This window comes from Ambystoma mexicanum, chromosome 12 (genome assembly GCF_040938575.1).
Source record: "Ambystoma mexicanum isolate Mex_15411 chromosome 12, UKY_AmexF1_1, whole genome shotgun sequence".
In the NCBI taxonomy this organism is placed as follows: domain Eukaryota; kingdom Metazoa; phylum Chordata; class Amphibia; order Caudata; family Ambystomatidae; genus Ambystoma; species Ambystoma mexicanum.
In genome coordinates this window covers 1,068,053,405-1,068,068,254 of record NC_090936.1, presented here as the reverse complement: position 1 = coordinate 1,068,068,254, position 14,850 = coordinate 1,068,053,405, and the positions used below count along the sequence as shown (strand labels likewise).

At 44.2% G+C, this 14,850-nt stretch overlaps 1 protein-coding gene across 1 annotated transcript in view; it reads left to right on the top strand.

Moving 5' to 3' along the window:
* Positions 1 to 14,850, top strand: part of LRGUK (leucine rich repeats and guanylate kinase domain containing) — a 477,106-nt gene that overhangs the window by 443,411 nt on the left and 18,845 nt on the right. The window contains exons 17-18 of the mRNA XM_069629624.1: positions 11,428 to 11,516; positions 13,439 to 13,573. Of these exons, the coding sequence (XP_069485725.1) occupies positions 11,428 to 11,516; positions 13,439 to 13,573 (224 nt within the window). The remainder of the gene's footprint in view (positions 1 to 11,427; positions 11,517 to 13,438; positions 13,574 to 14,850) is intronic.

Below are 14,850 nucleotides of genomic sequence, written 5' to 3'. Positions count from 1 at the left end.
TTCAGTAGGCCATCGTACTCCTCTCAAGGCTATAGACGAGCTACCCAAACTGCTCGAAGAGGACGAGACTATCAAGCTTCAAGAAGAAGAGGAGGTTATTCATCGTCCACGAAGGACAAGCAGTCAAAGACCCAGCAATGACGAGCTTTAGGATGTCCTGGGAGGCAGAGTGTCTCGCCGTGTCGACGAGTGGGAGAATATAACATCAGACCGGTGGGTATTAGACACAGTGAAACTAGGCCACTCTCTGCAGTTCAAAAGCATGCCACCGCACATTCCACCTGTATTTTTGGCGCAGCCCCATCTTCACATATTACAACAAGAAGTGGTGCTTATGCTACAAAAAGGGGCTATAGAATTGGTCCCGGTGGCCGAGAGAGGTCAGGGAGTTCAAAAAAAACCAACGGCAAGTGGCACCCCATTCTAGATCTTCGAGATCTCAACAAGACTCTAAAAAATCTGAAGTTCAAGATGCTTACGCTTCAGGAAGTTATCCGATCTATCCAGCCGGGGGATTTTCTGGCGTTGTTAGATCTACAGGACGCATATTTTCATATACCAATGCATCGACGACACAGAAAATGTCTGCAGTTAGTAGTCGGACGAACCCCCTATCAATTCAAAGTACTCCCATTCGGACTAAAGTCATCTCCCAGGACGTTCACAAAGTGTTTGGCTCCAGTAGCAGCTTGGTTAAGAAGACGATTGGTTGGTAAGGGGTCGTCTCCAATAATAGCGCAAGCAAGTCTAAAGGCCACCATGCAACTTCTGCAACAGTTAGGCTTTCCGATCAAGTTCGAGAAGTCCTCCTTAACTCCCTAAAGGAACTTGGTGTTTTTGGGTGCAGAGTTCGAAACGCAGTCAGGATTGGTGAAACCATCTGTGGAGAGAGTTCACAAACTCAGGATACAGGCAAAGGAGTGGAAAGTCAACACCAGGGTGCCAGTAAGGAAATATATGTCACTACTAGGGACCATGGCGTCGTGTATTCCCTTAGTAAACAACTGTTGTCTCTTTGAGACCAATTCAAGAATTTATAGCAGACCGATGGTCCCAGAGTCGGGGGCTTTGGTCAGACAAATTGCCTATCAGCAACGGGCTTCTTCGAGCACTGCCATGGTGGCAACTCTTCGAAAACCTATCGAGAGGGATGCCTCTGCAGGTTCCAGAGTTTCAAATGACATTAGTGACGGATAATTCTCTGACTGGATGGGGAGCGCATCTGGAGTCCCTGCAAGTGCAAGGCCTGTGGTCGTCGGAAGAGTCATCCCTTCATATCAACGTGCTGGAATTGAGGGTGGTACGTTGGGCCCTGAAGTCTTTTTTACCACACATAAAAGGATCGGTCGTGAGAATATTGACAGACAATACGATGACAATGTTCTACCTGAGGAAGCTCCGTCCACTAACTCTGCGTATGCATGTAAATGGAGGAGATTCTGCATGTGGTGCAAGGATCAACCAGGACTGGATCCCCTGAATATCGCACCAGAACAGCTTCTTCCATACTTGCTACACTTAGCAGAAAGGGGTTTGTCTTTTTCCTCGATAAAGGTTCATCTGGCAGCCATTTCAAGGTTCACTCGTAAAAGACATTCAACGCCACTGTTTAGTGATCAGTTAGTTAAACACTTCATGAAAGGCTTATTTCATACCTTTCCCCCAACTAAAAAGTTTCCTCCGAACTGGAGTCTTAACCTGATACTGGCAGAACTAATGGAAGCTCCTTTCAAGCCTATATCATTGTCATCTTTAAAATTCTTATCATGGAAATTGGCCTTTTTGGTGGCTATTACTTCGCACGACGACTATCGGAACTACCGGCGTTAGTCATTGATCCTCCATGTTTGAGATTTTTAAAAGACAAAATGGTGTTGGCAACCAACCCTAATTTCATATCAAAAGTTCCAACTGTCTTTCATAAGCATTCGTCTATTGTACTGCCGACATTCTTCGCAACTCCTTCATCTGTCGCGAAAAAACGTTTTACCTTCATCGTACTCAAGATTTTAGAGATACAAAACAACTATTTGTGGTTTATGGCCCTTCGGCAAAGGGAAAAGCAATCTCAAAACAAGGACTGGCTCGCTGGGTCTCGTCGACGATTGCTTTTTGCCACTCGAAGGCGGGGAAGCCGCTAGAAAAGCGTCCAAGAGCCCATTCCACGAGATCCACTTTGTCATCGGCGGCATTGTGGTCTGGGATTCCGCTGGGAGATATCTGTCAGGTGGCATCCTGGTCGGTGCCACATACATTTACCCGCCTTTATTGCCTCGAGCAACAACATGCAGAAGATATACAGATGGGACGAGCAGTCCTACGTCATCTGTTTCGGTAGGGTAAGCCCTATACAGGGGTATATCCTTCTATCAATGTATCTTAATATGTGTTTTAATGTTAACATACAACGACTAAAGTTTTTTTCCATGGCAAAGGGCATGTATGGCTATGATGGTATTGGTTTGCATACACATCTCCAAATCAGGAGTACTGCTATACAATCTATTCTGAGCATGTGAATCCATGAAAGATCCAATGCTGGAGAAGGGAATAGTTTCTTACCTGTAACTCCATTTCTCCAGCATTGGTATCTTTCATGGATTCACATGCGCCCGCCGGCCTCCCCTCTATGCAAACAGTTATACCAGACTACTTTGTGGGGGTAAAAAATCTGAAGGGAGTCGCGGGGGGGGGGGGGGTATTTATACGGCTAAGTCCTATTGGGGCAGGCGTAAGCAGCCCAAAACGACGTAGATGGGACACAAAAGTGTCAACATATTTTCCTATGGAAAACGTCTTTATAAATGTACCGAGGGTGCCCAGCCTGACGAAAGATACCAATACTGGAGAAATGTAGTTACAGGTAAGAAACAATTCCCTTGAAGCTTCTAATTCACCGAGAGTTGTTACCCCTCCTGCCCCTACTCCTCACACTTCCATTGCTCAGTTTGCTCCAATTTCTAATTCTGATGTTTCTCTTCTATCAGCTAAAGCTCACCCTACCGCATCCCCCACTGGTCCTATTCCTCTGCACTTATTCCTAAGGTATATCCTTTTCTTGGACCTTATCTCATTTCCTTTTTCAACCCCTGTCTCTCTAACTCTATTTTTGCTGCGTCTTTTAAGCATGCTTCCATCATTCCAATCTTAAAGAAACCCACTGCTGATCTTCTGTTTCTAATTTCTTTACTATTTCTTTATTATCTTATCTTTCTAAACTATTAGAACGTCTTGTCTACACTCAGATCTCCATGTTTGGTTCAAATTCATCTATTCAATTCCAGTCTGGTTTTCATCCTTTCCACTCCACAGAAACTGCTCTTCTTTCTGTGTTAAATCCCTTCTTTCTGCACGATATTCTAAACACTCATATTTTCTTATTCTTCTAGATCTATCAGCTGCTTTTGACACTTGATCACTCTTTACTTCTGGCTTCACTTTCTTCTTTCAGTCTTACGGGGTCTGTTCTGTCCTGGTTTCACTCTTATCTATCCAATAGAACATTCTCAGTTTCTTTAGCTGGCAAGTCTTGTAAATCTTTCCCGCTGGCCCATGGTGTTCCCCAAGGGTCAGTTTTGGGCCTGTTTCCATTCTCTCTTTATACCCCTTATCTTGCTGCTATTGTTTCTTCTTTTGGGTTACTCAACATTTTATGCTGACAATACCCAAATGTTTCTTTCCTTTTCCTCTTTTTTTCCTGAAATTCATCATACTCTTTCTGCTTGTCTAGTTGCTATCAAATCTTGGATGTCTTCCCACTATCTTACTCTCACTGCTGGGAAGACTGAAGTCTTGTGTTTTCCTGCTAATACCCTTCCTCCCCAGCCGTCCCCTTCTTTTATTTTATTTCCCCCATCTAGACTCTCAATTTCACCCACGGCCCAAAATCTCGCCCTTTATTTTGACACTAATCTTTCCTTGTCTTATCATATTTCATTAACATCCCATTCCTGTCGTTTCCATTTTCTCAACGTTCGTAAAGCTCCCCCATTCCTTCATTTTTAAGCATCTAAACTTCTTATTCTTCTTTCATTTTCACTAGACTTTTCTACTGTTCTACTGCCCTTTTTGGGCTCCCCAGTACTTGTCTTGCTCCTCTTAAATCAGTATTCAATTCTTCTATCCATCTTTTGTGTCTTCCTTCATTTCAGGATTCTATTTCTTCTTCGCTTGCAACTCTTGGATAGATACCCTTTCATTCTCAAATTGAATTTCATAGTCTTTGTCTTGTTTTCAAATCCCTCTGCGGTCTTGCTCCTAGTTATCTTACTGCTTTGATATCTTCCTATACTCCTTCTCGCCCCCTTTGCTCTTCTTCTCAGATTTTATTGGTAGCCCCTCATCCTCCCTGTGCTCAATCTCGCTTTCGCTCTTTTGAGCTCCTTGCCCTTCTTCACTGGAATGTGCTTCTGTATTCCATCTGTTCTATTTCTGTCTATTTCTTATTCCGTGGTTCCCCGAAGTCTCATTTACTCCAAGATACCTGAGTGATTGTTTTCTGAATTTTATTGTTTATTAATTTTTATTGTACTGTTTCTTATCCTCTGTACAGTGCTTTGGTTTAAGGCACTTAATAAAATACAAAATACAACTTTTAAACCCAAACCTCTCAGCCAGCCAGTTGTGCCCATATTCCCTAGCACTGTCACACTGCCAAGTCACAACACTCAGTGCTAGTTTCTGCCACACTCACAACGGGACACCCAGCTCTCATCTTACGCTCTCCAGTTCCTCTTGCAGTCTTCAGTCCATCAATCTTTCTCAGTTTCTCTTTGTCCCAGTGTGTACCCCACTCTTTCCACAAATCACACTTCTTCTGTGGCTTGGATCCAGTTTATAGCCCTCTCCTGCCCATCCTTTCTCCCAATCTGCTGCTCACACCCTCTTTGCACCCAGTCGCTCCTTACCTGGCCCACAGCTCGCTCTAGCCCACCGTTCGCTCTGGCCCACCACTCGCTCACTTGTCCATCACTTACTCTCTATCTTGCCCTTTGCTCCCTCTCGGCTCTCTATCCCTTCGCTTCCTCTCTGCACTTTCGCCCATCATGCCCCATTTCACTTCGTCCATCTCTCACTATTGGCGTTACTTTATTTTTAAAGTGCATATTTTTTTTACTGCCCATTTTTACAGGTGTTTTTTCACAAATGGCTGTGCTCGCAGGTGTTTTTGATAAATGGCCTAATATGCATTTTTGTAAAAAAAAAAATATGAATTCGCAGTAGTGTTTTGTTTTTTTTAAAATGTAAAATCTCTATAAGCGGAGGGGTATGGTTTCGCTAGTAGTGAGGGAGGAAACATGATAGTTGTCCATGCTGTTGTATTGTTGCATGTGCAGCAGAATTACACTGCGCTCCGTGTGAGGATGTGTTTCTAGGTATTCTATAGCAAGAGTTGCCATAGTTGCATTTTTGTCCAATGGGGAGACTTGTGTGCTCGTGGATCTAGGATGCATTGGCCAGGGCTGTATATAGGTTGATTGTATAGGTTTTAGGAGTTGGTCTTTATGTAGTGTATTTATGCATGTAAGCTACATTTAGGTAGGAGAGTGATTGCCTGGTGGGCAACTTAGAGTGTCTATCCGATGTGTCTTTGGCAAAGTCTCAGTGAGGTTTCCCTTTGGATAAGATGAAATCCTGAGGCACCATGCGGGCAGATATCTCCGGCAGTGGCCAATGTTAACAGACCGGTCCTGGGAGAGATTAGGAGAACACAAGGAGGGGGAAATGAACATGAGGATGAAGCAGTGAGTGACTGGTAGACAGTGGGTGAGAATGATTCCTCAGCAGACTTCAGAGTAGGGATTCCAGAGAGAGGAGGTGGGCTTCTTAAGAACCACCACTCAGTATGCTGCTAGGTCAGGTGCAGTATCTAGGAGCCAGTCAAGTAAATTACACTAGGGCACATCATAGTAAGGAATTTACTGTATTGGCCACAAGTGATAACAGGACACCAGCCTCATAATCACAGCATGGCGGAATAACTGTCTGATACCAGAGAGCAGAATTACTGCGGGACCGCAGGGTGTAAAGTCACACTAGTACATCAGGGTACAAACTCAGTGGGGTAGGAATTCAGGGCGGCTTGGAGGATTATCAGAGCAACTGTTCCTACGTTGGGAAAGCAAGAGAGCTGTGTCTTTCCCGAGCAGGTGATTCAGGAACTCTGTTCTGAAATGGCGGAAAAGCCAGATGACGATTTGGTCCAGCCCCTAAATCCCTGTATTACCTCAGTGAACTGGTGAGGTAAACCAATCCGAGCCCTTTACTAATTTGAAGACACCGGTATATCCCCTCACAAAGAACCTGGCCCAGGAGGAGGAGGACACTGGACTATCAGGACCCACCGGCTCAGTCTGTTGGTATGCGAGTTTAGAGAAGGAGGTTGGAGCAACCGTTCAAATTTAGTTGGAGAGTATTACAAAGGTTAGTGAGGAGAGTCCAGAGTAGAGGTTGGCAGCTAGATGGGGTGAAGGTGGTTGCTGGAGGAGGATAGGAGAAAATCAGAAGGTGGTTTGAAGGAAGGTGAGGAGAAGGTGGGTAACAGGTGGTTTGAGTACAAGTCAGGAGGATGTCAGAACATCTGAAGGTTGCTTCTGGGAAGATAAGGAGGGAGTGGAGCTTGAAGACCTGATAGTTAAACATATCAGGTAGGTACGAAGAGGCTCAGGTTTGCCAAGGAATGCTGTAGAAGTGGAAGAAAGAACAAACTTGAGGACTGAAAGGCCAGAAGGATGTCAAGAGGGGATGGTAGTAAGCCTCCTCATCAGAGACCTTCAGCAGGAGGTCAAAGGGTACGGTTTGTGACTCCAGCTGTCTTCTGTAGGGAAAGTCCTGTTATACCAAAGGCTGATTGTGGAGAATAAGAGACATGTCCAGTAGTATCTGTAAAGAGAGGACTGGAGGAAATGGTTCAGGACCACCTGTAGAAACCTATAACAGACATCTAAGAAGAAGGGTGCAGGACCCATAAGCCTGGGATTAGAAATTAGACGAAAGGGTTCAGGAACCACTATAAACCATCACAAAGCAAACAAGAAAGACTATATCCGAACAGAGACCTTTTGGTGGTGGCGTTCCTTTTGGGAATTCCCCAATTTTTAATATGTTGTGTGAATAACCATTTGATGTGAGTAACTGCATCTGGCTTGTTTGCATCTCCCACTCAGCTGTGTGACTATGGGCAATCCCATTAAAACAAATGTAACATCACACTCATTAGGGAACATTCCCAACCAAAGCTAACAACCCAAGGTCAGATCTATGGACAGATCGAAGATGCTTTCACACATAGTCTGTATTTGCTGGAAGCATTCCCATATTCACCCCTGCAAATATCTATCTCTGCTATAAGCAATGTTGGGTTCATTAATTCTATGCTTTGAGTCTTTTCCATCTACTGTGGGCTCTGAACATGCCACAATTGCAATATCTAAGGTGTGTGCACCTGTACACAGCTACCTTTCCAAGTATTCTCCAAGCAGTGCAGACTTACTTGATCTTTCTGCTGACGTTCTGTACATATGCACGCTTCTGTACCAAAGCTGCTTTTCTGCAGATAATTCCACACTCTCTGGATGGAGGTCAAGGATGGGAGATGCCTAGAAGCAATGTTGATTAGCATGGCTGCCTAGTGTGCGTTACTGCTGTGATTAATCTGAGATGATCACTCCAGAAACCCTGCCCCGGACCCCTTCTCATGTGGCGAGGGAAAGGCAGCTGCTACCTGTTCCTGACCCTGGGGACAGTATTATGTGGGTGGATCACATGAGGGGAGATCAGGAAGAATGGGAGAATACTTTAAATCATTTCCCTGAAGACCATACCCTATTAATTACATAGTGTAAAGTTGTAAAAAATGAATCAGAACATTAGGGACTTCAAGTCCCATTATGCTCTGGATACTAAGATGAGGAAGAGGGGCTCAGATGTATAGAACTGTAGTGTGCAGTCTAGTGGTTTTGATGATCCACACCTGAGTGGGGCTTTTAAATATTTGAATCCCCTTCAGGTGAAGGCATTTAGAAGAAAGCAGTGGAAGCAGCAGAAGACGGAGGGAGAAGAAAACGAAGACACTGTTTTGAAAGTCAGACACCGTGTTGAAGTAGCTGTCCCGTGAGACAGAAAAGCTCTCCTTGTGACAGTTTTCAAGGGGCAGAGTAATATAATCTGCATTGCCTGGTGCAAAGTTTACTGCATCATTGTTGAAGAAATTATTAACCTACTTTGGTTGTAGCAAATAAAAAAAAAAAGTATCCGAAGATTGTTGATTTAACTTTCCTCACTGAGGATGGAAGCACTGAAAGTGTGAAGCAAACCTCACCTCAAAGTATTGATAGTAGTTGTAGGAGTTTTATTCTGGCAGGCGAGTACACCAGGAAAGGGACACTTAGTGGTTAGTCCTGGCAAGCGAGTGGACCAGGAAGAAGAGAAGTTGAAGTATTGCAATGTGGTAGAAGGTTATGGTGGAAAGTAAGTGATACATCCACTGGGGTGCTTTACTGAACTATGATTAATTCATCCTGACAAAACTGTGTTGGTTATAAAGAAGAAATGTGATATGATGGACTTACTGATCTTTAGAAATATTGCATGTATACAGTCTTGTTGTATGAAGAAGTCTTTTTGGTTTATCAAGCAAAGGTTTGTGGATACCTTAACCATTGCCTTGAAGATTGAGAAATCCTATTGGAAAATAAGACCATTATATTGCCTAGTGAAGAGCCTATGAAATGAACAGAACATTGTGTCATACATCAAGTGGAACTTGGCTATTGAAAGAACTTTCTTTCTTTTGGCATTTTGGTTGGAAACATCCTGAACTGATCCAGCGGAAGGGGGTTCAACCCTGGACACAAGGATTTATGTTTATAATTTCTCTGTTTGACTCTAAAGGTTATTTTATGAAGTTTGAACAGCCACATCACTCCTGTATGATTTTCTTGTATGAGTGTGAGGGACAGAAATCTTTGGACATTAGGTCATTTTCCTTTAGCTTTGGGTTTGATAGGTAGGGAAACCCTTGTTAGGCTAGGGAAAGTTATGTGTTTGCCTCACCCTTATTGTTTAATAAAATGGCTACTTGTGAGAAAACTCTACTTGTCTGTCTCGCATTTCTGGACACTCACACTGCTGAGTGAGCAACAAAAGACTATGTATCAGCTTTATTTTGTATCACAAATAGGGTTGTCTGGTGCAAGAATGATTGAAACAGAAATGGTAGATAAACAGTATGCCACCCAAATGTAGCCTTATCTTCCTTTAGGACCTCAGTCCTTCCCTCACTCTGTTGTTTCAAGGCTGCCTCTCCAGATGTTCAGACAGTCACTCAGTCTCTGGGCTTTAGTGTCCTGAACACTTCTTTCTTGGTGGCAGCAGGGGTCCTCCATCTCTACATGTTCGACCGCCTGGACTCTGCTACCAAGCACCCACACCCGGCAAACCTAGATTATCCGATGAAGATCAGACCAAGCCTCAACAGTTGGATCCCATGGTATTGCAGCTTTTCCTCTGCCTTAGGCTCTTGTCTCTGGCCTAGCTTTGGCCCTCACTTTGGGTCTTTGCTACCAGTTTTAGTGTTCTCCTCACCTTTCCTCTTCTGTCTCTCCCTTCCACCACAGGTTCGTTGCATTTTCCCCTCTCCCTCTGCTGATTATTTTTTTCTTCCCTCCCTATCTTGTCTGATGCCTCTTTACCACCTCATCCTTGCTCTCTCTGCGTTCCACCACCTATTCTCTCTCCCTTTCCTCTTCTCTCTTTTAGCCTCACCCCATCTCTCTTTCACCACTCTTACTACTCCTGCCTCTCTATATCCAGAATCCATCTCTGGCACCTCCCCTCTGACTGGTTCCCCTTTTATAGGCTAGCAGTGTGAGTGATTGGCCACGTTAGGGTGTTATATGTGGCACTTGCACACTAGATAGGGGTGGGCTTTGTGATTGGTCTGAGGCAGTGTGAACTACAAATTCCCCATTTCTTTTTGATTGTACAGCCGGCTGTCATGCCACTGCATGGTCTGAATCTATGATGGCCAACCTCCATCGTGTAATCGGACACAGACCCTGTTGCAGTTTACATTGGCAAAACTTCAGCGCTATGCATTTTTCCCTCCATTGGCTGACCCTGGGCTCCTGGGAACCACTACGGGCTAAGCCCATGCTGGGTCCCACGAGCTGCAGTCATGGGTAAAGACAGCACACAGTATATGGAGCCCTGGATTTTTAGACCTGCGATTTCGGATCTCCAAAGTTCCTTCTCTCCAAAGATAAAACACAGCACTTTGGCCCTTGGGGTGTGTGGCACAGTGGGGGATATCTGGCACATGAGACTAGGGTTGGGATCCAGTTTGGGGGAGATCCCATAGTCCTCAACCACCAGCCTCCTGAATTTGGCCCTGTCCCACAGGACTCCTTTTTATAGGTTACTCCCAAAACAGCTCCCGTGCTAGTGTGTCTGGGAAACCTGGTCTTTCACCTGGGCTTTATAGTGTACCATATGTTGCCTAATGTAGACCCAAAGCACCCAACCACATGGAGTATGCTCACACTGACCTACAGAAACTGTTGCATTTTTCACAGCCAGGGAATCCTATTCTGCCACTGTTCGACGCTGCAGGGGTCTAGTGCTCTTCCCAAATGTGTGGGTGAAACTCAGGACCCCAAACATCCTGACATTCATTTTCCGAACAGGCCATTAGCATACTTGCAGTCTAGGCATTTTTGTCTTTGATTACCAGTAGCCAGGGAGATCTTTTGGAGAGTGGGACTGAAGACAATTCTAATAGAAGACAGTTCTGGGAAAGGGTGTGATGGGGGTGGGTAATGGTGTTTTCAGGACTTTCTAAAATATACTAGTATGACATATTAGTTACAGGGTTTACAAGTTATGGTGGTGATGCCTTCAACTGTCAACACAACCTGAAAAGCTATCATCAAAGGGTAGGTGTGACTTGGATTCTTACAATTCTATCTCCTAAGACTGTTCTTCTGTGAACGTTCACGCCCTCGCTTCCTGCCCCTTTCAGTTTTGGTTCAGTCGGTTCATACACCTCTTTATTTGTACTTGCTACTGAGGAAAAAGGGCTGTTGGCAGCATCGAAGCCAACTGGGTCAGAATGATATAGGGAGATACTTGTACATATGAAGGTTTCACTGCAATCCAAACTCACTCAGGGGGTGATTAGTGTGATGGGATTTTAGAATGTATTACAATGAAGCCACAATGTAAGTAAAGGTACTACTGCTGTGGGTGAACTCTCCCAGAGTCTCCACATCCAACTCCTTCTGGGCTAGAAGGGGGGAACAAATGTGTCAACATTCATGCTTCTGTCCATGTAAACCACGACTAAGCTGGAGGAGCAGTTCATCTTGCGTTGCTATTCGGACATGTTGTATGCAACCACTTATGTGTTCCTTATTTTGTTTTATGCAGGAAGAAGCATCCATTCAGCGACGGCAGCAGGCGGCACGCCAAGCGCTTGTGGTTAAGACCCCAAGCACCTGTAACCCGATGCTTCAGAGGTAAAGGGACACATATTTCATCGTGGCATTTTGAAGATTTAATGTAGAATTTGGTCCAAATCTTTGATCAAGGCACACTTGACTTCCAGGAAGTGTTTAGCAAGAGTTGGTGGCATGGCCTTCATGCATCTCAACCAGAGTTGTCAATGAAGCCATATGATTAGTGTAGTCCATTAGTTGCAACTGACTCAGATATCACCAATCTGTTCCTTGGGTTTCTGACAGCTTTACACCAAAATGTCATAAAATAATAACAAGTGCACGCTTAAAAAAGAAAACATCCAGAAATAATAAAGTTCGTTCAAAATGAGGTTTGTTGGTACAACTATACAATCACTCATGATGAAAAAAGTGAGTTATGACACCTAAAGTGCCTATTCCTTTAATGGTGTTGAAGGAATTGTGAAAACCTCTTTAAGCCCTCTGCGATTGTGAGCTGCCCAGAACAAGGAGGCCTAGAAGAAGAGGATGGTGATCTGGGCACCAAGAGATGTGCCTGGTGACAAGGGCATAAGGAAAACTGCCATCAGGAGAAATGCTGCTTCACTGTGTGGCAAGGTCATACATAGAAGTACGGAAGCTATGGTGGCCCTTCGTCCGCAGATGAGGTTGATGGCCAGTGATGGGTATAGGTAGCAACGTGGGGAATTAGATTATTTGTAGGTGCACTGTCTGCCACCCCTTAATGGCAACAGTCAGAGCATTTAAAACCCTTTTAAAATGATGCTCATGGCTTATTATTTTGGTGCAGACACCTCAGAATAAGGCTCCTTGAGGAGAACTCTCGGAAAGAGCTGATCTATAAGGCACAATCACGATTCGACACTAGCAGCTTGCTTTCTCTGAATTGGGGATGGATCAGAGAACATCTTCTGAAAGGTTGTCGTTTCAAGGCCAGGCTCGTCGCATCTTGATTGGGGGAGGTTTAACAGTTTTATGGTTGGTGGCCTGGGACAGACTGGTACCTTGGGCTGCTAGGGGTCTCGAAATGGGGGCATCTGAGTGCTATTACTTAGAGTTGGGACATGCAAGGTCGGAGGCTCATGCCCTCCTTCTCGTGGGATCACTTTTCTCAGAGAGCTCTCAACACCCTTGTGGCCTTCTGGGATTTGAATTCGAATGCTGGTAACATAAGACAATCATGGCTCTATGAATCTCTGTAGCCCTGTTCTTTCTCATCAGTGCCCACAGTACAATCTATTCCCTATTCTTGCATGCAGACACATATTTCCATGTGTGTGTGGCTAAAGCCGCAACCCTCGTTGCAGTGCAGAACTAGACTTTGATTTCAATATGGCTGCCACTATCTAAGATGGCGTTTGGTTCCCTGTGTACACTAAAACAAAAACACACACCACTCTCCGCACACTATAGCCCCTGTCAGCACATCCATCCCCTCGGTACCCTCCCTGAGTCCCTACTGGACACTTCCAGGCCTCTGCCTCAACTAAATGTTTTGGGGTGCAGGGACGATCGTCCCTCCTCCCCAACAAATTCTAAATCAAATCCACATAGCAAAAAGAAACCTTTCAGGTGTTTTAGTGGACTACTTCAGTGCAGTGACGTAGCGTGAACCAGAATACTTTGTATGCTGGTAGGCTAACTCAGCAGCCAGGGAGGTAGCTCTGTGAGTTGAGTCTCCCTCTGCAGAGATATGTATGCACTGTGCAGATCACACACAGAAATTCTAATTGAAGTAGACTTTCATACTTCATTGGCCAATCATGTCCCACTGAGTTTAACAACAAAAACACCAAGGGGGAAAGTGGGTTTGTGGTGCATGCTATTTAAATGATCAGTATTATGTTGGTATCACTCCATAAGTAAGGATGCATTAGAATCTGCCCTGGTTAATTATCTCATTGCCAGTAAATTGATTTTAAAACATATAAACGATGTTCATGTCTTTTTGTTTAATTCAGAGCTACAGTGACTGCACCTCCAACATTAGGTCCTCAGCCAGAACTAACAGACTCTTCATCTGAACCTTCGCTGCTCCCAAGTGGAAGTTTGGTAACCCAGGAGAACAGCCTTTTCCCCCCTAGCCCAGACACCAGGTGAGTCTGTACTTTGCCAGTGATGAGGTCCAAATTAGCACGTCTGTTGATGGAGCATCAATCCTACTAACTAGCCCCAGCATTGGTTTTATGTTGTTTCATTGACAGGAGTTATTTTGATTTTGAAAACATTCAGTGAAAAAACTCATTGACATTTTTTATTTTATTTGGGGGCTTCCCCACGAAGTCCCCTTTCACCATATTTTTATAACTACCCCAACCCCTCCCTACTAATTGTATCCCCTTACGCCCTCTATATTTCAAATTGTTTTTTTCAATGGGATTTTGTTACGAAAAACAATCCATAGAAAAACAGCAACAATATGACTCAATTGTGTTTGTTGTTTGGTTTCATGATTCATATCACTAATCACAACAATTCTCTTTAGCGATACCAGTATGAGAGGGGTTCTTTATTTCCATAACAAAACACAGGTTTACCACCAGTGGTAAAAAGATCAGAGAAGCTAGAGAGGCCCCTCGTCACACTTAGCAGTGGGGCTGTCTCCCTTAAGCTTTCCAAAAAGCCTCACCCTTTTAGGTCCTCGAGGTCGTCCAGCAAAGGTCCTGTATGAAGTGGTGTGTGAGTAACTGGCCATCCAAGGACCTTTGATGCTACATCTGTTTTGCAGATGTGTATGGTTTTAGAAGAGGCCCATGCCTCTGCACCCTGTTTTCAAATCATAGGTTCCTTGCCTCACCCCAAGCACAGTCCCCATTCACAGTAGTATGAAGGATTTCAAGTGAGAGCCGCCCCTCAGCCTTTGAATGAGATCCCTATTTCACCATAGATTTTTTAATTCACCAGAGGTGTTTATATTGTGGCATGTTGAATGATCTGGATGTTGCTCGTTGATAGTCTGTTACAGGTGGATTTGTACATAGTCAAATGTTCCTTGGTGGCCAATATAGTTGAATGGGCTCTTTCTCCCATTTTTTTACCATAGATTTCAATTGTATTATTCTGTTTCAAGTATTTAACATAGCACAGACCTAGCTCCGATGAGCACTTTACAGAGAACTTTATATTGTAGCAGGTGAGGCTGTCCTTAGGACAGTATAGTGTGTTGGGTCTGTTTGCTTACAGTAACACGGATATAACTGAGATGGGGTAAGGGTGTTCACTGTATAGTTTACTTTTCATATTAACATCATGCATATTTACAATTAGCACCCCAGAGGTGATCTAAGCTTGCCTCCCAGCTAATTGGGGAGCTCAGAATGTGGGCTTTGCAAGCTATTCCATGAGGTACTCTTAGCCCCTGATGTGCTGAAGA